Raw genomic sequence first — 27,312 nt, forward strand, 5'->3', positions numbered from 1 at the left:
CGTTGAACCCGGTGTCTCGTTCAGAGGAGGTGTAGCAGGTGGCGGACCCTGGGGCTGCTGCATGCCGTCTACAGGGGTCAGAGCGCGGGTAATGGGAGGTAGCGATGGTGGTCTCTCAGAAGCACCCGAAGGTGCGAGGTCTCGTGCGGGGACTGTGTCCTGGGGGTAGGCAGGAGTAGCGGTAGGTGGCGAAGAGGGTGTTTCAGGAGCACCCGCAGGTGCGAGGTCTCGAATGGAGACTGTGTCCTCCCGTCCGTCCGGGTACACCACGTAAGCATACTGCGGGTTGGCATGGAGGAGGGTCACCCTCTCGACCAGGGGGTCCACCTTATGGGTCCTCACGTGCTTCCGCAGTAGGACGGGTCCTGGAGAAGTCAGCCATGTTGGTAGCGAAATCCCCGACGTGGACTTCCTGGGGAAGGAAAACATTCTCTCGTGAGGAGTGGCATTGGTGGGTGTACAGAGCAGCGACCGAATGGAATGGAGCGCCGCAGGGAGGACCTCCTGCCAGCGGGAGGTCGGAAGGCCCTTAGATTTTAAGTTTAAAAGGACTGCCTTCCAGACTGTCGCATTCTCCCTTTCCACCTGGCCGTTACCCCGGGGGTTGTAGCTGGTGGTCCTGCTTGTAGCAATGCCTCTCGCGAGCAGGTACTGCCGAAGTTCGTCGCTCATAAAAGATGAGCCCCTGTCGCTATGGATATAGCTAGGGAAACCGAACAATGCGAAGAGGTCATTCAGACATTTAATGACCGTGGTACTGGTCATGTCCGAGCAAGGGATGGCAAACGGGAAACGGGAGTACTCATCAATTATATTGAGGAAGTACACATTGCGGTCAGAGGAGGGGAGGGGCCCTTTAAAATCGATGCTCAGCCGCTCGAAGGGGCGCGTGGCTTTGATCAGGCTCGCTCTGTCTGGCCTATAAAAATGCGGCTTGCACTCGGCACAGATCTGGCAGTTCCTGGTCATGGTCCTGACCTCCTCGATGGAGTAGGGCAGGTTACGGGATTTGATAAAATGGAAGAACCTGGTGACCCCCGGGTGGCAGAGGTCATTGTGGAGGGTCTGTAATCTATCAACCTGCGCGTTGGCGCACGTACCACGTGATAGGGCATCTGGGGGCTCATTGAGTTTCCCGGGCCGGTACAAGATATCATAATTGTAGGTGGAGAGTTCGATTCTCCACCTTAATATCTTGTCATTCTTGATTTTGCCCCGCTGCTTATTATGAAACATAAAAGCTACTGAACGCTGGTCAGTCAGCAGGGTAAATCGTTTTCCGGCCAGGTAATGCCGCCAATGTCGCATGGCTTCCACAATGGCCTGGGCCTCCTTTTCAACAGAGGAGTGTCAAATCTCGGGGCCCTGGAGGGTCCTTGAGAAAAAGGCCACGGGTCTCCCCGCCTGGTTAAGGGTTGCAGCTAGGGCAAAGTCGGATGCGTCGCTCTCCACTTGAAAAGGGAGGGACTCATCCACAGCGTGCATTGTGGCCTTCGCAATATCGCTTTTTATGAGAGTGAAGGCTGCACAGGCCTCTGCTGTCAGGGGGAAGGAGGCGGACTTGATGAGGGGTCGGGCTTTATCCGCATAGTTGGGCACCCACTGAGCATAGTAAGAGAAAAACCCCAGGCATCTCTTCAGTGCTTTCTGGCAGTGGGGGAGGGGGAGCTCCATAAGAGGGCGCATTCTATCGGGGTCTGGGCCGATGACTCCGTTCTCCACTACGCAGCCAAGAATAACAAGGCGCTTAGTACGAAACATACATTTGTCTTTGTTGTATGTGAGATTCAGCCGCTGGGCCGTCCGGAGGAATTTCCCTAGATTAACGTTGTGGTCCTGCTGGTCGTGGCCGCAGATGGTGACGTTGTCTAGATATGGGAAAGTGGCCTGGAGCGCGTTCTGGTCAACCATCCGGTCCATCTCCCGTTGGAAGACAGAAACTCCGTTGGTGACGCCGAAGGGAACTCTGAGAAAGTGATAGAGCCGACCGTCAGCTTCAAAAGCTGTGTACTGGCGGTCCTCAGCCCTGATGGGGAGCTGGTGGTATGCCGACTTCAGATCAATCGTCGAGAACACCTGGTATTGTGCTATCTGATTGACCATGTCAGATATGCGGGGCAGTGGGTATGCATCCAACTGGGTGTAGCGATTGATCGTCTGGCTGTAGTCAATAACTAGGCGCTGTTTTCCGCCAGTCTTCACCACCACCACTTGTGCTCGCCATGGGCTATTGCTGCTCTCGATAATCCCTTCCTTCAGGAGTCTCGCTACCTCGGATTTAATGAAACCCCTATCCCCGGCACTGTAACGCCTACTTTTGGTAGCGATGGGCTTACAGTCGCGGGTGAGGTTAGCGAACAAGGAGGGGGGGGAGACTTTAAGGGTGGAGAGGCTGCAAATGGCGCGCGGCGGGCGATTTAAAAACTGCTGGCTGCAGACCGTGAGAGGGGAGAGGGGAGAGGGGTCCACCGTACGCTAAAGTGACACTCTTAAGGTGGCACTGAAAATCCAACCCCAGTAGGACGGCAGCGCAGAGATCGGGCAGGACCAGAAGTTTAAAATTTTTGTATTCAGTACCCCGCACTGAAAGAGTCACCATACAGTAGCCACCGACTTCCGCTGACTGGGCTTTGGAAGCCATAGAGATGCGATGACGCGTCGGCAGGACCGGGAGAGAGTAACTGCGCACCGTGTCGGGGTGTATAAAACTCTCCGTGCTCCCGCTGTCAAAAAGGCAGGTAGTGGCGCGGCCGTTTACCGTAATGTCCATCATGGACCTGGACAGTTGATGCGGGAGAGATTGATCCAGCGTCACGGAAGCCAGCGTATGTTCAAGCGCGTCGATGCGGTCGTCCGATGAGGCGGTGGTGGAGTCCGGGTCCCCCGTAACCGAAGTCGGAGGCGTCCAAGATGGCGGACAAAATGGCGGCGCCCACGGTCCCGATCCCCACGCAGCTGGGGGAGCCCAAGATGGCGGGCAAGATGGCTGCGCCCACGGTTCGCACACGGCGCTGCTGGCGTTAGCGGTCTTCCCTTTGCAGGCGCTAACATAGTGACCTTTCTTCCCGCAGCCAGAGCAGGTAGCATTCTTCGCGGGGCAGCGTGCTCTAGGGTGTTTAGCTTGGCCACAAAAATAGCATTTTTGTGCCTTGGACATCCCTGCAGCAGTCGGAGGTGGCGGTCCCATGGCCCAAGATTGCGGCGTCCACGGCGCGGGGCGATTAGGGGAGAAAGCGTCCATATTTCTGTGGGCCGCGTCGAGCGAGAGCGCAAGGGACACTGCCTTTGTCAGGTCTATTTCACCCTTCTCCAGCAGCCTCTGCCGGGAGTAGTCGGACCTTAGACCCGCAACGAAAGCGTCTCGTATCAGTCCCTCCGCATGTGCCGCGGCCGATACTTCCTTGCAGTCGCAGCCGCGTCCGAGTACCCGCAGTGCCCGTAGGAAGGCCTCCACCGATTCCCCGGGCTGCTGTCTGCGAGATCTTAAAAGGTGCCTGGCATAGACCGTGTTAACCGGGCGTGCATACTGCCCTTTCAGTAGGTCGATAGCCGCCGCGTAGGTCGTCGCATCTTGGATTAAAGTATAGACTTGGTGGCTCACCTTCGAGGCCAGGATTTTCAGTTTACTTTCATCAAGAGTCACGGTCGAGGCTTCCAGATACGCCTCAAAGCAACGCAGCCATTGTGCGAATTTAGTCGACGAACCCGCTTCTTGGGGGTCTAGGTCCAGGCATGTTGGTCTGAGGGCTCGCAGCAGCGCCTGCTGCTCAGCGTTTTGCACCATCGGTTGATCAGCATTCGCAGCCAACATTTAACTTTGGTAATAAAATTGATGCACTATCAATTGCTACAAAAGACTGGAAGTTGATAAAGTAACAAACAGGCTCTTATTACCAAAGAACAGAGCATGCCTCTTGTGGTTGCCTGGTATCCAAAAGGGCCGGGGGCTGCCGAGCAGCCACCTTTATACCCAGCCATGAGGGTGGAGCCAGGGGCGGAGTCAGCTGAGGTATGCACAGACAAGTACAACAATATGCAAGAGTGAACAACAGTACTAACAGTGAACAACAGTACTAACAACAGTGGTGAACAACAATACTAACAACAGCGGTGATGTAAGAAAAAGGAGACTTACCATCAAGTAACTTTAAAGTAAGCTTTAAGTAACTTATAAACACACTATATACACAAGAGAGGTCTTTACCATGCCTCTGGTAGAAGCCTCTTACAATACTGAACAGACCAGTATTTATACCAGTCCAACAGGAAGTGACATATGACAGGAAGTGAGGTATGTACACAGTTCATAGTTCATAGTTCATAGTTCACAGGAAGTGATGACATAACTTCCCGGATGTTATCATTTTTATCACATTCTTCCCTCCTGCAGGATTAGGAGGCTGTGGTCTACCTTTTGGTCCGCAGCCGCCGAACAAGGAAGAGTCGCACCCGTTTGGATTCCCGTCGTAGAGGGTCGCTGGTCCGCTTACATGCGGTTGGCCATTGGTCAGAGTCTGTGTGGCCTGGATTGCCCTGTGAAGGGTCGGGGAGATCACTACATAAGTCTTTGAGCACCGAAAGTCGGGTGGAGGGATACATACGACCATGAAGTGTCATATCAACAACACAAAAGCCGGAGATTCTGGTATTAAGTGATGACTGGGCCATCGCAATTGCCTGGTCCGATGGGAAGACATGTAGTTTCAATTTCGCAACAATCTGTTCCTTCATGAAACTATCAGTACTTCCTGAGTCAATTAAGTCATCTAAGGTATGCCCTTTAATTGAAATTTTTGTGGCTGCCTGAGACAGGTTCTGTGGGCAAGCAGCTGTAATTGGTGTCGTTGCACAGAGAGTGGCTAAAACTCTCGGTGTGCTTCTTCGGGAGAGAGCTCGAGAGGAAGCTTGATAGGTCCTAGCTGGAGCATCTTGATAGGCCCTAATTGGGGCAGTTCGGTAGGCCTTAGCTGGATTGGCCCTCGTAGAGGCCCTTGATAGGCAAACTTTAGCAAAGTGTCCTTTTTTCCCGCAATAACTGCAGATTGCATTGCGAGCAGGGCAGGTTTTCCTAGGGTGAAAAGCATCTCCACAAAAGAAGCATTCCTTCCTAGATTGCCAAGAGGCTGCTAAAGTGGGGTCGTCCTCCTCTTCTTCATCAGAATTATCAGAATTAGATTCCCCCATGATAGGGTTCACCTGAGACCGCTTGAATTGTCTGGTTGCAGCTACAGCAGCAGATCGAGATCTGGGCAGCTGATAGAGGTCTGCATTTCTCTTTGCCAAATCCAGTGAACAAGCTAGGTCAAAAGCTTTTTGTAGCTCAAGTGTTTTACTTTCTAGTAGACGCTGGCGTATAAATGGAGAGGCAATCCCGCAGATGAAAGCATCACGAATCATTTCTTGGCGGTACAGCTCAGCTGAGGCTGCCTGAAAGTTACAATCTACGCTGAGCCTGCGAAGTTCTTGCAGGAATTCGTCAATTGATTCCCCTGGCCCTTGTCGGGCTGTGGCCAGTAGATGTCTAGCATAGACCTCATTTGGGGTCTTCGCATACAGTTTCTTAAGTGCCCGAATCACCTCTTCGTAACTATCCCAGTCATCAACATATTCGAACACTTTTGGGGTCACATAATTGACAAGTATCTTCAATTTAGCAGGAGCATCCGCTTTACATTCATCCAGAAAATTCTCAAAAGTACGATACCAATGCTTCCATACCCTGCCAGCTGCTGGTGTATTCGGGTCCAAGTCCAGACGAATAGGTCTAAGGATTTTCTCCATGATGGGTGGTTCCCTGGATCCTTAACTTCCGAGTTTGTCTGAAGGTCTAGTATTTGTCAGTGTAAATACTAAGTTACTTAAATTGATGTAAGAAAAAGGAGACTTACCATCAAGTAACTTTAAAGTAAGCTTTAAGTAACTTATAAACACACTATATACACAAGAGAGGTCTTTACCATGCCTCTGGTAGAAGCCTCTTACAATACTGAACAGACCAGTATTTATACCAGTCCAACAGGAAGTGACATATGACAGGAAGTGAGGTATGTACACAGTTCATAGTTCATAGTTCATAGTTCACAGGAAGTGATGACATAACTTCCCGGATGTTATCATTTTTATCACAAGCGGTTTACCACAGTCCATACCAACCTTTTGCCATGGTGCTGTTGGTAAGTCAGCTACTATCATTGGTTCCTTTGCTTGTTTGTTTTGGTGTTTCTGACATGTCTCACATATGTCTATCATGTTCTCAATGTCCTTATTTATGCCAGGCCAATAAACAGTGGCCTAGAAATTCAGCTGTTTGCGCCAGCCGTTAGCGCCAGATTTCCGGCGCTAGCCACTTAGCGCCCGGGCACCGCCGGATCTGCGCCTACGCCGAAATTCAGCTGGGATTTAGCGCCGGCGCAAAGTGTTAGTGCCCGCTCAGCTGCGCGCGCATCTTATGATGTCATTTCGTCGTGCAACGCCGTTTGTGCGCCCCAAACCGGAAATTCAGTGGCGCCCGGCCGATGTGGGCGTGGTGCTGCTAAGAACTGTGAAATGGAACTCAACAGAGGCCCTGTGGGATTCGGGGAGTGCTAATTAAAGGGCACATCCACTCACCCATAAAAGCCAGCCATTTCGCTGCAATGACTTTACTGCTTTGGATTTCTGCACAGAGAGCAAGGCACAGAGATTACTGATTTCGGACACCATAGGAGAGGTATTTTTGGCTTCTAGCCAGTGCTTTGACATTTGCATCCTTGTGATTTTGCTGTTTGGAACTTTGTAATGGGGGCTGCATGGGGGGCCAACCCTCAGTTGCTACATTTTGTGCGAAGGGCTCGCAGACGCTTTGAGAGAGGGCCAGGCATGCCTAGACGCAGAGGGGCCATTAGGCGTCGCCAACGTAGGCCTTACCCAGTCAGGCAATACCGGGAGCAGGTCTCATATCTCACCATGACTGCGGCGCATTGTGTTAAGAGGCTGCGCTTCAGAAGGGAGGTGGTTGGAGAGATCTGCCAGCTGCTTCACGCAGATTTGCAGCCACAGCTCATGTCCAGAACGTCTCTCTCGGTGGAAGTGAAGGTCACGGTGGCTCTCAGCTTTTATGCAAGCGGCTCCTTCCAAGCCGCTGCTGGGGACATTGCGAACATCTCCCAGTTCGCCGCGCATCGCTGCATCCGACAGGTCACCGAAGCACTTTTCGCGAGGAGGCACCAATTCATCTCCTTCCCCATGACCCAACACAAGCAGGAGCAGCGTGCAGTCGGATTTGCCAGGATCGCGGCCTTCCCCATGGTGCAGGGCGCCATTGACTGCACGCATGTGGCTATGCGGGCACCTATCCACAATGCCGAGCAATACCGCAACCGGAAGGGCTACCATTCCCTAAATGTGCAGCTGGTGTGTGACCACAGGCAGCGCATCCTAGCTGTCAATGCCCGCTTCCCAGGAAGCAGCCACGATGCCTTTATCTTGCGCCAGACTACTGTGGCTGACATGTTCCAGGCACAGCCTCCACCAAGGGGATGGCTTATCGGGGACAAGGGCTACCCTTTGTGCACATGGCTCATGACCCCGCTCCGCGCGCCCAGGACCCCAGCGGAGCTGGCATACAACGAAAGCCATCAAGCCACAAGGAACCTAATAGAGCAAACGATAGGCGTCCTCAAGCAACGGTTCCGTTGCCTGGATCGTTCGGGCGGGTCTCTTCAGTATTCGCCGGATAGAGTCTCCCAGTTCGTCATGGTGTGCTGCATGCTCCACAACCTGGCTATCCGCAGGACTCAGGCACTGCCACCTGACATTGCCCCACCACCTCAGGAGGACGAGCAGGAGGACCCTGAGGAGGAGGAGCACCAGGCCAGGAGGGAGCGACAAGGTCCAAGGGCCGTCCGCCGGGGGCTTATTGCTCGACACTTCTAGGCCCCCTGTCAGGGAATGGCCTGGGCCACTGAACGCAGCTGAAGGCAGCCGCTCCGCAAGCCCTCAGCCGGTTAGCCCAACAACCACTTGAAACATGACACCTGCACATGGTGAATAAATAAACATCTTTATTTCAAAAACTCAGGGCCCTTCCCACATGGAAGAGCAAAACAGAGAAGACCCCCAAAAAACAGTCATAAACTTCTGTCACTCCCAAAACCTGGGGAGGACTAACAAAACATTAACATCCAAATGGCCTTCCTCACTGGCCTAACAAAAACAAGCCCCCCCCACAACACAAACACCCCCATAAAACCAAACAACATAATGCCCTCCAGAACAGAAGCCCCCGCATCACCCAAACCCTCGCTCACCACACTCTATTCGGTGTGGCGAGAGGGCGAGTCCGTCGACAGCCGTCTTTTGCCCCGGCCCATCCTGCTGCTGCGCCTCAAGCTGGGCCATGAGGCTGTGGCGAGGCTGGGGGAAGGATCTTCAGGGCGACAAGGCGTCTCGCCAGATGCCCTTGGGGGTCGGCCTACACGAGGGCGGGCCCGGGAGGGGCCGGCTGGTGGCTGCTGCAGCTGTGGGCGGCCCTCTTCACTGCCTGCAGCAGCTCCTTGCACCCTGGCTGGGGGAGTGGCAGGCTCGCCTGCACCAATGGGGACAAGGTGGGTGATGCCAGGCGCGCGCTGCTCGCCAGACACACGTGCACTCGGGCGGCCTGGCCGGTGAGCAAGCGCGCCAAACTGTTGGTCGCCAGACCGGTGTGCGGCAGCAGGGCGGCGGCTGGCCTGGCGACGCCTCCACGCCAGTGCGAGGGTGGCAGAAGTCAGTGCCCCAACTGCGCCGGCATGTGCCCGCATCTGCAGTGCCATTGTCTGCCCAGCACCTCTCAGCTGGCGACTGGCATGCTGCGCTGCCTCGAGTTGTTGCACCCCCCTCTCATGCGCTGCCACAAGGAGCTCCACCCCCCTGGCGTGTGCTGCTGCGATTTGCTCCAGCCCCCTGGCCTGGGATTGGCCGAAAGCCACCACACTTTGTGCGAGGCTTTCGATGGCGTGAGGCATCTGTGCCACCACCTCCATGAATTCGACGTGCCGCCGCTCCGACGCCGCCGACATCTCGTCCAGGAGGCGCACCTCCTGGGCGACGTCCGAGTCCAGACTGGAGGGCGCCTCCCCCCTCTGGGCAGAAGGCTGGCGTGCCGCCGGAGCCTTGCCGCGTGCGGCCACGCCACTGGGACCAGGTTCTGCCCTCCCCTCCACCGCCTCCCCCCTCTGGGCAGAAGGCTGGCGTGCCGCCGGAGCCTTGCCGCGTGCGTCCATGCCACTGGGACCAGGTTCGGGGCTCCCCTCCCCCGCCTCCCCCTGGCTCTCCGGCACGCCAGACGTCTCCCCTTCATTGCCATCTCCTGGGGCGGAGGAGGGTTCCCCCGAGGTGGCGCCTTCCTGCTGCTCCTCGACGTCCTCCTCCTCCGAGGGCCTGGCTGTGTGGGCTTCAGGGAGCACCTCCTCCTCACCAGCTGAAAGCAGGAAGGCACAAGTGTAGCTTTAGAGTGAGGACAGGCCGACAGCGAGGGAGGCCGCACTGGTGCATTATGCGCATTTTTCAGCCAGTGGGGAAGGATGTAGATCTGATGCGCGAGGGCAAGGAGAGAGGTGCACCCGGTCCTGTCCTTACCAGTGGGTTCCAGTATAGGGTCTGCGTCGCCGAGCGCCACAGGCCCAGTCACCGGGTGATGCAGGAGTCGGGCCACCCTCTCTTCCAGAACCGTTAGCTCCTGGTAATCGCGAGGGCCTCCACCAGTGACACGCAGGCTCCTGGCATTCCTCGCCAGCTTGGCCTGCAAGAGAAAGGAGGGCGTCTAAGTACAGTGTGGTGCCCCGTTGGTGTGTGTGAGTCCTCCCATGGTGGAATAGCTTGGACAGTGCGGTGCCCTGTTGCTGTGTGTGAGGCCTCCCATGGTGGAATAGCTTGGACAGTGTGGTGCCCTGTTGCTGTGTGTGAGGCCTCCCATGGTGGAATAGCTTGGACAGTGTGGTGCCCTGTTGCTGTGTGTGAGGCCTCCCATGGTGGAATAGCTTGGACAGTGTGATAAGTGCAGAAAGAGCTATTGATTAACATGCAAGTGCCATTGCAGCGGGAGGAGGGCTGGGCATTAGACCTTTGATGTCCCTTTGGCCCTAATAGGAGGTGCACATGCAAGGATGAGGGGGACACTGGAAAGGGTACTCACCTTGACCAGCCGACATAGGTCATTGTATTTCTTGCGGCACTGGTCCGCACTCCTGGGAACATCGGAGTTGGAGGAGACCCTCCGGGCAATTTTGGTCCAGGCCTCCCTGAACTTGCTCCTGGGAGCCTTCCTGCCACTAGCCGGGCACACGACCCGTCTTCTCTTGCGTACCCCATGAAGGAGCACACCCAGCGCATGGTCAGAGAACCGCTGGGCTCTTTCACGGGCCCTCTCCATTACCTCCAGGCGTTGATTTGGGACACAACCAGTCCTGAGGCCTAGTTGCAGGGCTACAGCATGCAGGGCGTGGCTGCAGTCAAAGTTGACCCTTCCCCCTTTAAGAGCTGGCCGGCGTCAGGGTGTCTGCTGACACTCACCACATGATCGCACCTGCGCTGCGCCCGGAATCGGCGTTATCAGGCCGCATCGCCGGATTAGCGCCTGAACACAGGGTTCCAACGCCTATTGCAGCGCTCGGCCAAAAAGTTGGCCAAATCTACTGAATTTCGGCGAGGTCGCCTGCACTTTCCAGCGGCCGCTAAATTTGCCGAGCGCCCGACTTTAGCGCCGCAATAGCGTCCGAACTGAATTTCTAGGCCAGTGTCTCTTGCTCTCCTTTTGCATTTTTCAATTCCGAGGTGTCCCTCATGAATCCTTTTGAGCATGTCTTGACGTAGAGCCTGTGGAATGACTATTCTGTTCTGTTTTAGTAATAGTCCACTTGCGACACTTAACTCTGACCTGATGTGATAGTACTTTGGACAGGAACCTTTTGGCCAACCATGATGAATGTTCTCTATTACTGTTTGTAACACTGTATCTTTTACTGTTTCTTCTGCTATTTGCTTTGATTTTGTGTCTGACACGGGCAGCGCAGCAGTGACCATACTCACATGAACATCCACGTCTTCTTCAGTAGAGCTCACATGACTCATTGTGGGTGCTCGGGATAGTGCATCTGCTAACACTATGTATTTGCCTGGTGTGTAGATCAGTTCAAAGTCATATCTTTGCAGCTTCATCATGAGTCGTTGAATCCTTGGAGACATCTCATTCAGATTTTTTTTTATGATGGCAACCAGTGGGCAGTGGTCTGTCTCAACTGTGAAGGTGGGAAGTCCATATATGTAGCCATGGAACTTTTCTAGTCCAGCTACCAAGCCTAGACATTCCTTTTCAATCTGGGCGTATCGACACTCAGAATCAGTCATAGACCTGGAGGCATAGGCAACAGGCTTCCAATCTTCACCCTCTGCTTGTAGCAAGACCGCGCCTAGGCCATCTTTTGATGCATCCGTTGACACTTTGATTCTCTTTGTTGGGTCAAAGAAGGTGAGTACAGGTGTGGTTGTCAGCACTGTTTTGAGGTTCATCCACTCTTGTTCATGTCTTTCTGTCCATGCGAACTCATTTGTTTTATGTAGCAGGTCTTGCAGACAGGCTGTCTTGGCTGACAAGTTAGGAATGAACTTTCCAATGAAGGTTATCATCCCCATGATGAGTAGCACTCCTTTTTTGTCAGTGGGTCGGGGCATGTTGAGTATGGTGTTTACTTTTTCCATATCTGGCTCTATTCCTTTACCAGATAGATTATCTCCTAGGAAAGTGACTTCCTGGATGCCAAACTGACACTTGGCTTTGTTGAGCTTCAGTCCATTCCGGCATATGCTCTGTAGCACTTTAGTCAGTCTCTCATTGTGTTCTTTCAGTGTGGAGCCCCAGATGATGATGTCATCAACATAGACTCGAACTCCTTCCAGACCTTCAATTATGTGTTCCATCACTCTAAGAAAGATTTCAGATGCAGATATTATCCCGAAGGGCATTCTGAGGAAACAATGCCTGCCAAATGGTGTGTTGAAGGTACAGTATTTGGTGCTCTCTTCATCCAGTTTTAGTTGCCAAAATCCTTGTGAGGCATCGAGCTTTGTGAAGTATCTGGCACCTGACATTTCACTGGTGATTTCTTCTCGCTTGGGAATCTGGTAGTGTTCACGTTTTATGTTTGCATTTAAGTCCTTTGGATCCATGCATACTCTTAGATCATTGTTCTTTTTCTTTACACATACCATGGAGTTAACCCAGTCTGTTGGCTCTTCGACTTTCCTGATGACTCCTAGTGTGATCATTCTGTCCAGTTCTTTCTTGAGCCGGTCACGCAGGGGTGCTGGAACTCTCCGTGGAGCATGTACCACTGGCTGAGCATCCTCCTTTAGCTGGATCTTGTAAGTGAATGGTAGAACTCCAAATCCTTTGAACACATCCTGGAAATTACTCACTACAGAATCCACCGAGTCATCTGTTCTGCTTATGGCACAGTTTATATGGTAGACTCTCTTGACCAGTTCTAAGTCCTCACAAGCTTTGTCACCTAGTAGTGAATCAAGTCCTTCAGCCACAACAGAAAACATGAGATGATGCACTTTGTCTTTGACTGTCACTTTAAGTCTGCATACACCTAAGCTATCTATTTTCTGTCCATTATAGTTCTTCAGTAGTACTGACTTTTTCTGTATTTTGGGCTTTTCTTTCATATTTTTAATGTCACTCATACTGATTAAGTTTGCTTTTGCCCCAGTGTCTAGTTTCAATGTAACTAATGCTCCATTTACCTGCAATGACATCATCCATTTGTCCTCTTTTACTGCATTAACTTTATGTTCAGCATTGTCCATTCCTGAGGGCTGCACATTTTCTGTATCCTTTCCGATATTGTCACATGACACCATTCCTACAAAAAATGTCTCACTTAAATCAGTGTCCTCAGTCACATTGACTTGTTGCCCTTTCTTTGTTTTTACTTTTGAAAAGCATTGTTTGGCAAAGTGATTCTTTCCATTACATTTTGTGCACATTTTCCCAAACGCTGGGCATTGTCTTGACTGGTGCTGGTAACCACAGCGTTTACAATTGAAAGTGCCATCCTCCGATTGCTTTGCATTTCTGTTCTGCCCACGTTTCTTCCCCTTGTAGGACACAGCACCGACAGCAGCACTATCACTTACTACAGTCGCATTATTATTAATTTCATTGAAAGTCTTTGCGTGCTGCCAAGCTAGCTCACTGGCATGGCATATTTTCACAGCATCCTCCAATGTTAGTTCGGTTTCTCTCAACAAACGTTCCCTGACCTTTTTATCATGAATACCAAACACAATCTGGGCACGAATCATGGATGATTTCAGTTCAGAGAAATTACATGTCTGTGCTTTCAGTTTCAGATCGGTCACAAAGCTATCAAAAGTCTCATTTTGCTGCTGTGTCCATGAACGGAACACGTACCTCTCATAGGTCTCATTCTTTTTGGGAGAACAATGTGTATCAAACTTCTTTAGCACATCGTCCATTTTTTCTCTGTTCTCATCTTGATCAAATACAAATGTATTAAATACTTCTATCGCCTGTGGGCCTGCAACCGTGAGCAGCAATGCTATTTTCTTTGCGTCTGGCTTCGTACCGAACCCGATGGCAGCAATGTAGAGTTCGAATTGTTGTTTGAAAGTCCGCCAATTGCAGTCGACATTCCCCGTGAGTTTCAAATCCTCCAGTGGCTTCAAAGTCTCCATGTCGCGTTTCACAATATTCAGCAGATTTTACCACTCCTGGTACCATGTTATGTTCATAAATAACTAGACGTTTTCATTATGAACAGCTAGCTTGAGCTAGTCACTTTATTCAGTCATGTGGACTTCTGTACAGCATCCATCTTGACTACTGCCTTGTGGGTAGCCTAGTGCATCATTGGTAGCCCACTCTTATATACATACAGCTCCACCTAGTGTACCATTCTAGAATGACATGTTACTGATCATTACAGCCAGCAGCGGTCCTCAGGAGTGCTGTGGCGCCAGGCTTCTCCTGGCTCCACATGATTGTTTATTAAAAAAGGAAACCTTACCTTTCCGGAAGTTACACTCACATACACTAGGGGGAAAATAGAATGGGAAATATAAAGCGTACCTATTGTCAGGATCAGCTGAGACTGGTGGAACTGAGGAACTTTTGAACCTGAAGACTGCTGAACGTTTAAGTAGTGGTTACTGCAGCTGGAAATGACACTTTGGAGCGATTTTTTTGTTTTGAGTCTGGACAGCATTGGACCTGCTTCTGACTGTCTGCGGAACTGGACGACCGGGAAATAATTCCACCCCTGCCCCCAAAGAGAGAGCTTCTCAGGAGCAGGTTTGGGATTCCCAATGGGCATACCCTAATATGTCTTTAAGATGGAGGAGTAGGAGCAGTAGGAGAGAATGGAGGAATGGAGAAAGAGATAGTATTTAAGAAGGATGGCCCACAAGTTATTACCTACCTCCAAATTCATCCTGTTTGGCATGACAGCAAGGCATTAGCGAGATAGGGCCATCTGTTTTTTGGGTTTGCTAACTGTCCCACAGTCCAGATTGCATTAGATGACATCCATGTTGCTTTGTGAGCTCCCACAGTCAACTCCCTCAATGTCCAGACTGTGTGTGACAAAATGCAACGAATCCTGCGCTTCAGCATGAAATTTGCTGGAAGTTGCCATAAAGCAGTCATCCTTTGGAATTTGCACCCCCCACCCTGAGCTCTCAAGAAAGAAAATAACGTCAATGGATGGTTTGTGAGTAACAAGACATATTCACTGTTCCCATGCATAAGGACTCCTCTTACGAGTTGCAAGAATAACAGCAGTAGAGTACTACAACAAAGCACATGCATCAATGAGAGTCATCTTTGAGAGGACCCTTGGGATCTTAAGGAATGCTTCACTGCCTTGACAGGTCAAGAGGATCTCTGCAATATGCTCCAGTTTATGTGTTATACATAGTTGCTGCTTGCTGTGCCCTGCACGACTTTCCATCCAAAAAGGCTTGGACATGGACGTTCCTGCGGAGGTGACTCCCGCTATCAGCGGTTCAAGAAGATCCACCACCAACTTCTCAGGGCAACTAGGGATGGGCAATAAATGCCAGCCTTTCAAGCGACACCCACATCCCGAGAATGAATTTTAAAAATGGGTGAGCATAACCCCCTGGGGATTAAGTAGATAAAGTTGTGGAAGCTTGTGACTGTGTGATGCTTCGCACAGTGATTGCGTAGATGTACACCCACTAACCTGGTACCAGCACTGTGCTACCAACCTCGCCATCTCCCACAGTTAGAGCAGAGAACCTCCCCAGCAGCTCCATGGCCTGCTTCTCGTCGGGGATGAATTATGTGGGGGTGTCCCCTCCTGTGTCCTGCCTCTCATGAGCACTATGCATACGTTTCTCCTGCAACAAGAATGAGGTAAAGGCTAAGATGAGGGCCATCTTCCAGATGGCATCAGACAGATAATGTGAGATCCAGTGGTATCTCCCTGTTAATGTGTAAGAGGTTTTAAGGTTCTGCATGCAAGTAATTGCTGTTTGGTGAGATGGCAAATGCAGTGTGAAGCATTATTTGTACAACTCCATTTTAGAAGGTGATGAGTGTGCTGGTGCCCAAGGAAGAAAAGGGAGAGTGGCCAATGTGTTACTTCGTCTGCCCTCGTCACATAGAATCATACAGCACAGGAGGCCTATCGTGCCTGTGCCGGCTCTTTGAAAGAGCTATCCAGTTAGTCCCACTCCCCTGCTCTTTCCCCACAGCCCTGCAGATTTTTCCTTTTCAAGCATATGATCCAAATCCCTTTTGAAAGAATCTGCTTCCACCACCCTTTCAGGCCGTGCATTCCAGATCACAACTAGGCGTGTAAAAAAATTCTCATCTCCCAACTGTTTTTTTTGCCAATTATCTTAAATCTGTGTCCTCTGGTTACCAACCCTCCAGCCAGTGAAAACAGTTTTTTTTTCCAACAATGGAAACCTCATTGAACTTTTCCTAGTACTGATCTGCAGATCTGGGGTGAGAGCTGGCACTCAATGCCAGTGCCAACTCCCTCCACGTGGCATGAAACACATTTTTCTTTTGCAGATTCTTCCCATGGAAACCCAGCAGTCTTTCTCTGCTGAATCTCGGCAAGGAAGGGTTGGAAGTGGCTCTCATTGAAATTGTGTGCTCTTCTTTTGCTCCTCTTTCCAATATCCTTGTCCCTTCTTTGGTTGCCTGTGCCAGATCTTCCAGTAGAAGGCATTCTTGAAAAGGGAGTCAAAATCACAGGAACAGCTATGTCACAGTGAACTCAGTGACCCAAACACTTACCTACTCATCTGTTGCACCCTCCCCCCCCCCAACTGTTGCTGCAATCTTCAGCCAGACTTGGCATTTGAAAGGTTGCAATCTAATTCCCAAACACAATAACAATACCGTTTTGCATTGGATTTGACAGAGTGCCACCAATGAATATTTAAATAAGTTGACGTTGCACAGTATTGCTGATTCAGCTTTGCGCAGCATTGGCGGCACAAATCCTGATTCATTGGCTGAAAATCCAGCACAATTGGCCATGTGGAATTTTTGGGAACCGCGTGCATACGGATTGTAAGGAATTAGAGCCACCAAACTACATTCAAACCATTTATACTTAAGAGTCGATGTTGATTTAAACATTACCGCGAGCACACAAAAAAAACTTGCATTTCTATAGCGCCTTTCATGACCTCAGGACATCCCAAAGCCCTTTACAGCCAATGAAACATATAGAAACATAGAAGATAGGAGCAGGAGTAGGCCATTTGGCCCCTCGAGCCTACTCCGCCATTCAGTGAGATCATGGCTGATCATCCAAATTCAGTACCCTGTCCCTGCCTTCTCCCCATATCTCTTGATCCCTTTAGCCTTAAGAAATATATCCAACTCCTTCTTGAATATATTTAATGAATTGGCCTCAACTGTCTTCTGTGGTAGAGAATTCCACAGGATCACCACTCTCTGGGTGAAGAAATTCCTCCTCATCTCTGTCCTAAATGGCTTACCACTTATCCTTGGAAGTACTTTTTCCAAGTGTAGTCACTGTTGTGATGTAGCAAACACGGCAGCCAATTTGCGCACAGCAAGCTCCCACAAACAGCAATGTGATAATGACCAGATACTTTGATTTTTTTTAATGTTGACTCAGGGATTGGCCAATGAGTCGGGGCTGACAGCACAAGGTATGAAGGCTCACGTTTTCATGGGGAAAAAGTGCCCATTCTCGCGGGGGGGGGGGGGGGGAAGTATTTAATATAAATACAAATGTTATAATAATAAACATTATTTTTTTTTAGTTTTGACTGCCTCAGGTAGTGACAGTGTGGGGTTTGTTTGCCCGTTACTCACCGGCCCCCTTTTTTTTAGACGATGAAATCGCTCGAGCGGTTGAAGCTCGCGACCGCACGCGCGTTTATTGGGATCTGGCGCGAGCGGCGGCGAGTGAGTTAATGGCCGGCGGGCTCGCGTTCAACGGCGGCGGCGAGTGAGTTAATGGCCGGCGGGCTCGCGTTCAACGGCGGCGGCGAGTGAGTTAACGGTTAACGGCTCGCGGGGTGAGTGAGTTAACGGTTAACGGCCACCGTGCTCGCGTTCAACGGCGGCGTCGAGTGAGTTAATGGCCGGCGGGTAACGCGTTCAACGGCGGCGTCGAGTGAGTTAATGGCCGGCGGGTAACGCGCGCCCAGCGTCGTTAACCGGCGAGAAAGTGCGAAGGGACGGGAAATCATTCCCATATAATAGCGAGCTTTCTTCCTCACCGACATGTGTGGGAGGGGGAAAAGAATTTAAATAAAAAACACCTCAACGTGGAATCGGTAACCGGGACATTTCATTTGAACTTTCTGAGGCGGCCGCCGGTGCCAGTCTTTCCCACAGCGCTGGAGTGTTCATCAATCCGCGAGGGGAGGAAACACAAGGGATGGGTGAGTTTATTTAATTATCATTTAAAAAAAAATTAAATTGTTGAGAGACATTAAAGTCGATAAAGCCCAACAAGGCTGGAAAGAATAACTCAATGATGAAAGGTCGTCAACCTGAGACGTTTAACGCTGTTTCTCTCTCCACACAGATGTTGCCTGAGCATTTCCAAGTTTTAATACAAAAATGCCTCGAGTTGTGCTTTTAGAGAAGCCTTTAGATTGTAGGATGAAGAGAAGTCTGAAGAGGTCCTAGGAAAGGATGAGTTAGGTTAGGAAAGAAAGACTTGCATTTAGACAGCACCTTTCACAACCACCTCACCCAACCTCCCAAAGTGCTTTATACTTTTTGAAGTGTAGTCATGTAGGAAATGCAGCAGCCAATTTGTGCACAAACTGCAATGTAATAATGACCAGATAATCTGTTTTATAGTGATGTTGATTGAGGGATAAATATTGGCTAGGACACCGGGGATAACTCCCCTGTCTTCTTCGAAATATTGCCATGGGATCTTTTGCGCCCGCCTGAGAGGGCAGACGCCCGGGGCCTCAGTTTAACATCTCATCTGAAAGATGGCACATCTGATAGTGCAGCACTCCCTCAGTACCGCACTGGAGCATCAGCCTAGATTTTTGTGCTCAAGTGAACCCACAACCTTCTGACTCAGAGGCGAGAGTGCTACCCACTGAGCCACAGCTGAGACTACCACAGCCTCAATTTCAACAGGATCAGAGGAGCAAGAGTCTTTAGCAACTTGGAAGGACCTTGAGAGGAAAATTCATTAGTAGCATGGATTAAAGAAGAGCAAGAAAATTAAGGCTGACGTGATGAAAGAGACACATGGTAACCGAGAAAGAAAAGCCCAAAAAAATGCAGATGCTGGAAATCTGAAACAAATTGAAAATGCTGGAAACACTCAGCAGGTCCGTCAGAGAGAGCCGAGGAAGGGCCCACTCCTGAAAACTTAACTGCTCCATTCACAGGTGCGAACTGACCTGCTGCGAGTTTCCAGCATTTTCTAATTTTGGTGAAAGAAAAGTTGGTGACTAGAGCTGAGAGAGCATCTGTCCCAGGACAAGCATTTTCTTATAGCTTGACCTTGCGTGTGAGAGAGGCGGTAGAAAAGCCTCCCCTCCGGGTGTAGCAACAGTAGTTATGAAAGATAAAACCATTCTTCTTAGAGGTAGCTTTAGCAATGGAGGGGATGTGGAAGTTTCATTTGAGACAGAGAAGTCAGTGAGGCCAAGAATGTCAGTAAATCAGGAACTGTGTTTTAATTGTTCAACACAGATGTTCATAATGTGTAGAAATATGTGAAAATATTGCAATATCAAGAAAAAAGATAAATGCTTAAATATAATTAATCTATCATCCATCAGTGCATAAGTACAAATGGCAAGTGAAGCTGGGATTCCAATTGGTAACTCGATTTACCAGTAGTTCTGTTCAGTACAACATAGTGGGGTAATTTTAACTTTGGGCAACAGTGTAAAATGGGCGCCCATTATACACAACGCCCGATTTTCACTTCTATTGAGTTAGATGGAAAAGAAAATTGGCTGTGGTGTAAATGGGTGGCAAATTTGACATTGCCCATTTTACACCATCGTCCTTAGTTAAAATTACCCACACTTGATCCAAAATTGTAATTTTGTATTTTTTTTTCTCAATAAGATGCTCAATTACTTTAGCCTTTCATGTAGCCACTTTTCTTCTTCCTAATAAATTTAATGTCATTAAATAAATTTAAAACAGAAATAGAGTTTCCTAGAAGTAAAGGGAATTAAGGGTTACGGGGAGCGGGCAGGAAATTGGACATGAGTCTAGGTTCGGAATGGTCATGGCCCTGTGGGTAGTGGAGCGGGCCCAGGGGCCGTGTAGCCTGGTTCTGCTTCTACTTCTTGTGTTCTAATTCTGTGTTAAATTTCAGGAGATGGTTTTATTCCTGTTCCTGGCTGGGGTGGTGATCGCCTTTACAGAAGGTAAGTACTGTAGAAAATATAGGGACAGAGTGATCTCCTGGAAGAGTTTCGATTGCCTAGATGGGTCGGAGAGGAATTTCCCAGATTTTTTCTCCCAAATTGGCCATTGGGTTTTTTATCTGGTTTTTCGCCTCTCCCGGGAGATCACATGGGTTCGGGTGGGATGGAGAGTGATAGAAGATTTGAGGTTAGGATCAGATCAGCCATGATCTTATTGAATGGTGGAGCAGGCTCGAGGGGCCGATTGGCCTACTCCTGCTCCTATTGCTTATGTCCTTATGTTCTAATAGTGCCTGACAACCTCGGAGTAATTTTAACTTTTATCAGCAAATGCGATACTGGCAATAACAAATTGCCACCGGTTTTACACCCCACCTGATTGTCTTTTCCATTGAAGTTAATGGAAAAGAAAATCAGTGGTCTGTAAAATGGCTGGCCGATTTGCTATTGTCCATTGTTTGACTGGTGATAAAAGTTAGAATTACCTCCCTGAGTCAACACTGACCTGCAAATTATTAAGGCTCTCTGTACCAATGGCTCAGGCTGTCTGTCCCAATGGGTACTCTGCTGTTTAACCACTCTTAAAAAATGTGTTGCCGCAACAATATAGGCCATAACCACAAAGCAACCACGAAGCTGAAGATCACATGTGAATGTTGTAAGACTGCTGGGAAATATGAGTTTCTGGAAATAAAAAGCTGGCTCTACAACTCGAGTCTACTTGTCCTGAATTCAATACCCAAGAACTGTTATAACAATAATAACAACAATTTGCATTTATGTAGCATCTTTAACATAGAAAATGTACCAAGGCACTTTACATTGGAGGAGAAAAAAATTGATAAAATATAAAGGAATGGACAATGAGCAGTGGTGCAAGATTTAGGAGAGGTGATTGGAAGCTTGGTCAAAGATTGGCTTTGGCGAGGCTTTTAAAACTGAAAATAGATGTGGAGAGACAGAGAGGTTTAGGGAGCGAATGTTAGAGTAAAGCCAAGGCCTATGAAGACTTTCACGTTGCGGGGTGCAGGGAGTGAGGGTGAACAAAAAGCGAGAGTTGGAAGACTGCAAGGCTGGAGGAGGTTGCAGAGATGGGCTGAAGCAAGGCTTTTTAGGAATTTTAAGGTGAGGATCAGGATTTTTTTGTTTTGGGTCCTCCTTTTCCGCCCCCCCCCTTTCCTTTTTTTTCTCCCTTCCCACCTGGCAGCTGTCTCTTATCCTGCCAGTACACTTCACACCTAATCTCAGCTGTCTTTTGTCTCCACTGGCCTATTACCATCTCGTCTGGTTTTGAATACTTTTTAATGTCTCTTTTACTTCTTTTGTTCTATCGCAGCCCTGCCTTCGATCTATTTTATTTCCTTTCCAGTTTTGAAAAAGGGTTTCGACCCGAAACGTCAACTCAAATTTCTCTCCACGGATGTTGCCTGACCTGCTGAGTTTTTCCAGCATTTTCTGTTGTTATTTCGGATTTACAGCATCTGCAGTATTTTGCTATCGTATTAGTGTGGGACAGGTTAAGAGCAGCTGCATTTTCATTAATTTGAAGTTTATGGTGGGTTAAGGATCGGAGATTACTATGGAAGATAGAGTCTAGAGGTGACAAAACCAAGATTAAGATGTTCAGTGGCATTGGGGGTGTAACATTTGGGACTTCTACCTATTTGGCCTAGAAAGGATTTTGGTTTAATTTATATTATGTTACTGATGATTTTATAAAGGTTTATTTTACAAAGGGTTAACTCCCAGAGATGCTCCCACTAATGTTGGCGGAGTACAGGAACGAAGTTGGCGGAGGCAGTTTGTCAACGAGAAGAGTAGTTTGGGATTATGCTTACCTTCCGGGATAATCCCAGAGAACTGTAAGGATTTGGACATAAAGGGAGATGCCGTATTCCTTAAGATAGCCCAACCAGATGTGGCAGCAGATGACCTGGCCAATCAAATACTATGTGCTCAATTTTGTGGGCTTCAAATTGAAGGAAGCAGAGATGGGAATCATACCGGAGACTGGCGGACTTCGTGGGCATGAGAATATTGAAGGCAGAAACAAAGGAGTTGTTGAATAGATCAACAGTAGCAGCAACGTTGGGGCAGAAGGAGGGTCACTGTTCGTTACCATATGATTTTTGTGTTTATGCTATGGTCAGGATGATGGCAATATACTCAGACCTTTTATCGTGACTGGTGCTGCTCAGTATGCCGCTTGTGAGGAGTTTCCAGTACCATCTGTTTCCCTGTTGAGAGCCCAAAGAAATGCTTGCCAGTTATGTAATGAGCAATTAGTGACTATCTTCCTTGGAATGCAGGTAAGTGGGATCGTATCTATGCCAGTGCCACATGTTCATCTGGAGCTATCTATTCTAATACCAGTTTCCTGCCCTTTCCCTGAATCCTTTTATATTATTTCTTTTCCAATCTTATCTATTTCCCTTCGTCTTTGTCCTTTTAATGAAAATCCTGAGTTTATGCCTCCTTGTTACCAATTTGCTAACCAGTGGGACTAGTATTGATTGAAGTCATCCTCAGATGGGTGAAAGAAACATGCTGTGAACAAAATTAAAGCTATGATAAGACAATAGAAATTTGTGAGGACAGGCCTGGGACTGGAAATGGAACTTGTAGGCTGACAAAAACAAAACTTGTGTGATCTGTGATTTACCTTTTGTGCACTCCTCTCTCCACCCAGTTTAATTCCTTGTTCAATTAACTTAATAGTTAGCAAATGCTTCAACTGTGTCAGTATTTGCCATGTTATGTGGCAATCTGTTTCATAAGTAAGCAATATTAAGTGTAAAAATTAACACCTTAAATTATATTTACTTCACTAGTTCCATAATTTATAATCAAATCATCTTGATTTTGTTCCAAGCTGGTAATTTTATTGCTGTTTATGCTAATGTCTGTCAAACGCAGAATGTAATATGTATTGGTGAACCATCACACTTAAAAGCTAAGAATGCAAATAGCCATCTCGCAAGCAAACTAAAAGGTATAACTAGTTCTGGATTTTTATTAGGTATTAAGTAATCTAAGCCCACGGACCAGATTATGATTGGAAACCAAAAGATTTGTTCTTCTGGTTTATGGCATTATGTGGACCCGTTCAGGTTACTTCCTTGTAACGACTTAACAAAAACAACTTCCACTGATAGAACATGTTTAGCTGCTGTAGTTGTTAACGGTAACAAAATAACTGTTTGGGGTTGGGGTGGTGGCTGATGTCAACAAACAATAAGCAGAAGAACTTTAGAATTCTGCAAATCCTCAACCAATTAAAAATTTCATGTGGAGGTTCATACTCAATTCTGAGAAGTGAAATAAACTACACACTTTTCCTGCTGATTGTGGTAAAAAGTGCATGAGCCTGGCATATCAAGTTCACCACACTGGTAAAATCTGAGGAGTGAAACTGGCTCTTTTCTCCAAATAATGATTATGCAGCAATCATATATTATGACTTGTACTTATATGTTTGCTTGGCATTTTATTTTCATTTCTTGTGAAAATATGTTTTAAAGTTTAGTTTTCCCCCTTCTCTTCCTATTTCGGGAGGCATTGACTATTTGCCTGACGAGAGAGGTACGCTTCCCCAATTGCCAGTGCTCTCTGGTATCTCATCTAAGCGGTCATTATTTATGTGTGAGCATTGACAGAGAATGTTGGCCAAGCCCCATTTTTCCCTCATCAGACATCAACACAGTTGCAATTCCAGCAGAGGTCACTGGATAGCAACCAGGAATGAGAACCTTGGCTGATTTTACCATGCCTAATCCAGGGGTTTTGAAACACTGTAGCCCCGATTTTAACCTAACCCACCTGGTGGGAATGGGGCAGGTTTGGGTCGAACGTCCATCTACATTCCGCTCAATTTTACTTTTCATTGACTTCAATGGAGAGTAAAGTCAGATGGGGTGTAAAATGGATGTCCAACCCAAACCCACCTCACTCCCACTGGGCGAGTTAGGTTACAATCGAGGCTAGAACGTACATCTTGACTGAGATGAACAAATTAAGCACAGACTTGCAACTACCAGATACAGTTACTTACCAGTTTATGAATGTTTTGTTTTGGTTTAACTTTGTTAGGGAAATGCATTTATTTTTAACTACTAGTTGCATTCTGCGGCATTGCACATGGGGAGTCGTGACCATGTGTACTCTTCAGGTGAAATGGGGTTAGAGAGCGTGGGATAATGGACCAGGGCTAGCAGACATAATTCAATCACAATTTCAAAGTCATGGGTAGAGTCTTTGAACTGTTTATTGTTTACTTTAAACTGTTTCTCTTCTGAAAAATGGGTAATCGGCAAGTTGTAAATCTGATGGGGACCTTGTACACACATTTCCTTGTTTGAATCAACCTTCAGGCATGCCTTTAAATGGGTGCCTAGCACTACCACCCAAAACAGAGTGGAGGCTGTTTAAATATGTAAATTGGGGTCCTACACTTGTTCTAAGGCCTCATATGCAACTTTCAAGGAGAAATGGGCAAAGCAGCCGAGTGCATGCCAGTCCTACTTTCCCAGGTGTTGAGGCCTATCCGGCCATCCTTAAAGTAGAAATAGAGCTGTCTGGAGCATAGGAGTTTCTCTGCAATATAGGCTGAGAAGCTGGGAGCTGCAAAATTGAGGCGCTGCAGCATTACTACTAGCAAGAGGATGTAATTACAGCATGACAAATTTACATAGGCAGTTTCCATTTTAAATGTGTAAATAGAAATTTATAATGGGGAAAAAGTTGACATAAGTGTGACAAAAACACAACAGGACAAGTTTTTTTAGGCAGGAGTGCATGCAGATGTAAGATGTTTATTATAGAGATTTTTAAAGACATTTATGTATAACTTATGCTCTACATATTTTGTTTAGAGCCATGATGTTTTGTAACCTTCCTTGGATCAAATTTCAGTCGAAGGATTGTTACTGATTTGAGACATTGGGCACGTGGTTCCACTTCCTGGACAGTACAGACATCTGTGTGTAAGAATAGATACACAGGCAACACTACAGAAGACTGGCAAGGAAGATGGCGGAAGCTGGAGTAAAATTTTATGAATTGTCTGCAGAACTTCTCAATGGTGAATTCTTTGATTTCAACAACCTTGAAGGAAAGGTGGTGTTGATTGAAAACGTTGCATCCTTATGAGGCACGACTATCAGGGATTACCAGCAGATGAATGAGCTCCAGAGCCGCTACGGCAACCAGGGGTTTGTCATTCTGGGGTTTCCCTGCAACCAGTTTGGTTACCAGGTAAACCTGATATTTTTCAGGAAAAACAAAGTACTTTGATGTCTTTTGCCCCCAAACATTTGGCCACTTATTTTAATTGACGTGTTCTCTTGTGGAAGCCTCAAACTGTTTCAAATAAACTAATAACTTAAGTTATAGCAGCCCCGATTAATTTACTTATATTTAGTAACATTTTGACATTTTCAAACTACGGTAAATTAATAAACTTCCGATAAAATGAATCATTAAGATGTTACCATGGTTTATATAGCAATTTAAATGCAAACATTTTTGAGTTGTGCATTTGAGAAAAGCAATATAATTTCAGATTTTTAAGGCAGCAATTTCATTTTAAGGAGTTTCTTTTCAGTCTCCTTTTTCATTTATCGTATCTTAATTTGTAATGACAATTGTTAACCTTAGATAAATTCAGGGTTTTGTTTAGTTATCATTTGAGTTAAAAAGTAGTAAGATTAGATCTCTGCTCATTTTTAACCCTAGTAGTGCTATGGGAACCAATTAAGCTTACACAAAAACCATGACCAGCTGTGTTGTAATGAGTTCAAAATCTGATACTTTGAAAGAAATATTTGCATTTATCTAATACCTTGCCACATCTTTCGGAAACATCTCGAAGCATGTCACATACAGGTTACTTCAAAGCGCTGTTATTATTGTAGTAACTTTCGTGGTTTTTAAAAGATGATCTAAATCTAGAAACTAATTTGTACCCTTCAGGTCAATCAGCATCTGTGGAGAGAATAGGCAGTGGAGGTTTCAGGTTGGTCCCCTTTTAGTTCTGAAGAAGGGTGCAAATCGGAAACAGAAGCTGATTGGCCTGCTGTGTGTTTCCACAAAATGGGCCAGTGGCTTGTTCAAAACAAAAAGCTGCAAATCAATACTCCATATACTTGACCTTGCTTTACATTGATTTTGTAGGAAAATATCTACAATGAGGAGATTCTTAATTCCTTGAAATACGTTCGTCCGGGCAACGGCTTTGAGCCAAATTTCAGTTTGTCTAAAAAGATTGATGTGAATGGCGCAGAAGAGAATCCAGTCTTTACTTTTCTGAAACAGAAGTTGCCTGAAGCTTGTGATGATCCCAACATCTTAATGGGTGATCCCAAGTTTATAGACTGGAAGCCAGTCCGTCGGTATGATATCGGCTGGAATTTCGAGAAATTCCTTATTGGGCCGGATGGTGTGCCATATAGGCGATATAGCAAAAATTTCCTCACCATTGACATTGAAGAAGACATCAAAGCACTTCTGCAAAAGAATGAATAACCAGGTGATGCTACAGATGTACAAGTTGAAATTTAGTATGTTAAAAATTGTAGTTGTCTTTCAATGTTGGGCATTATACTACATGATGGTGCTTTTTGAAAGGTTTAGTCAAGAGTAGCTTAAGCTGTAAAATTTTAAGGCAATACAGCAACCACCACATGTATGCAAAATTAGATTCACTACATAATCTGTAGTGCTAATCTAATAGGTCTGTTCTCTCTGTTTAGAATTTCTTTTGTTGTAAATGGAAAAGACAGAGAATCTGTCCATGCCACTAAAGAAGTTTCCTCAGTCAGTGAGATCCTAATTTCTCTATTGAATGAGCCAAATTAGTTTTCTGATGTTAGGCATTTTACTATATGATGGTGCTTTTTCAAAGGTCTACTGAAAAGTACTTAATGTAGCCTGTAAAAGTCTAACTGGACATAGAAACTAACGTTACAATCTAATGTAAAGGAGGCTCTTCTAATAAATCTGTTTTGATGAAAAACTGTGTCTCCAGTTTATTATAGAAACATAGACCATCATGTGTAACTGGCAGGAAGATTTTCGTGAGATTTCCCACCAACTTTCATTTCTTGCATTATCTTTCTACTACGTCTTAGTGCATCAACTAATCCTGTGTAATGTCAGTCTGGTAAAGGGTATTAACTCTATTACTGGGGAATAACACTACATGTTCAGCTAACTTTATTCCACTAAGAAAACTATTCTCAGCATCTAGTTTATATATATAAACGGATACTTCTTTCTGTCTGTCTATCTGTCTGTCTTTCTGTCTGTCCTCACGTGTGCATCTGTCCGGCTTTGCGCTCGAAAGTTACAGAGCGTACCTACGCGTGCGTTACGTCGAAAGAAAGCTCACCA

General features: G+C 47.3%; 1 protein-coding gene and 1 pseudogene across 4 annotated transcripts in view; one reads left to right on the forward strand and one right to left on the reverse strand.

Moving 5' to 3' along the window:
- LOC147111274 (uncharacterized protein C3orf62 homolog) overlaps positions 1-15,428 on the reverse strand; it is a 92,124-nt gene extending 76,696 nt beyond the window's left edge. The window contains exon 1 of the mRNA XM_086002025.1: positions 15,249-15,428. Coding sequence (XP_085858151.1) covers positions 15,249-15,281 — 33 coding nt within the window. The 5' untranslated portion in view covers positions 15,282-15,428. The remainder of the gene's footprint in view (positions 1-15,248) is intronic.
- A 2,032-nt stretch (positions 15,429-17,460) lies between these two features.
- Positions 17,461-26,935, forward strand: LOC147111275 (glutathione peroxidase 2-like; annotated as a pseudogene). 3 transcript variants are annotated; one of them, XR_015080079.1, is made up of 4 exons: positions 17,584-17,946; positions 19,872-19,923; positions 24,795-25,176; positions 26,095-26,935. The product of XR_015080079.1 is annotated as a glutathione peroxidase 2-like, transcript variant X2 (transcript). The 3 variants fall into 3 exon arrangements; XR_015080080.1 differs by lacking the exons at positions 17,584-17,946; positions 19,872-19,923 and adding an exon at positions 17,461-17,577; XR_015080078.1 differs by lacking the exon at positions 19,872-19,923.
- Positions 26,936-27,312: the final 377 nt, after the last annotated feature.

This window comes from Somniosus microcephalus, chromosome 11 (genome assembly GCF_052327205.1).
Source record: "Somniosus microcephalus isolate GS21.2 chromosome 11, FLI_Smic_1.0, whole genome shotgun sequence".
Lineage (NCBI taxonomy): Eukaryota > Metazoa > Chordata > Chondrichthyes > Squaliformes > Somniosidae > Somniosus > Somniosus microcephalus.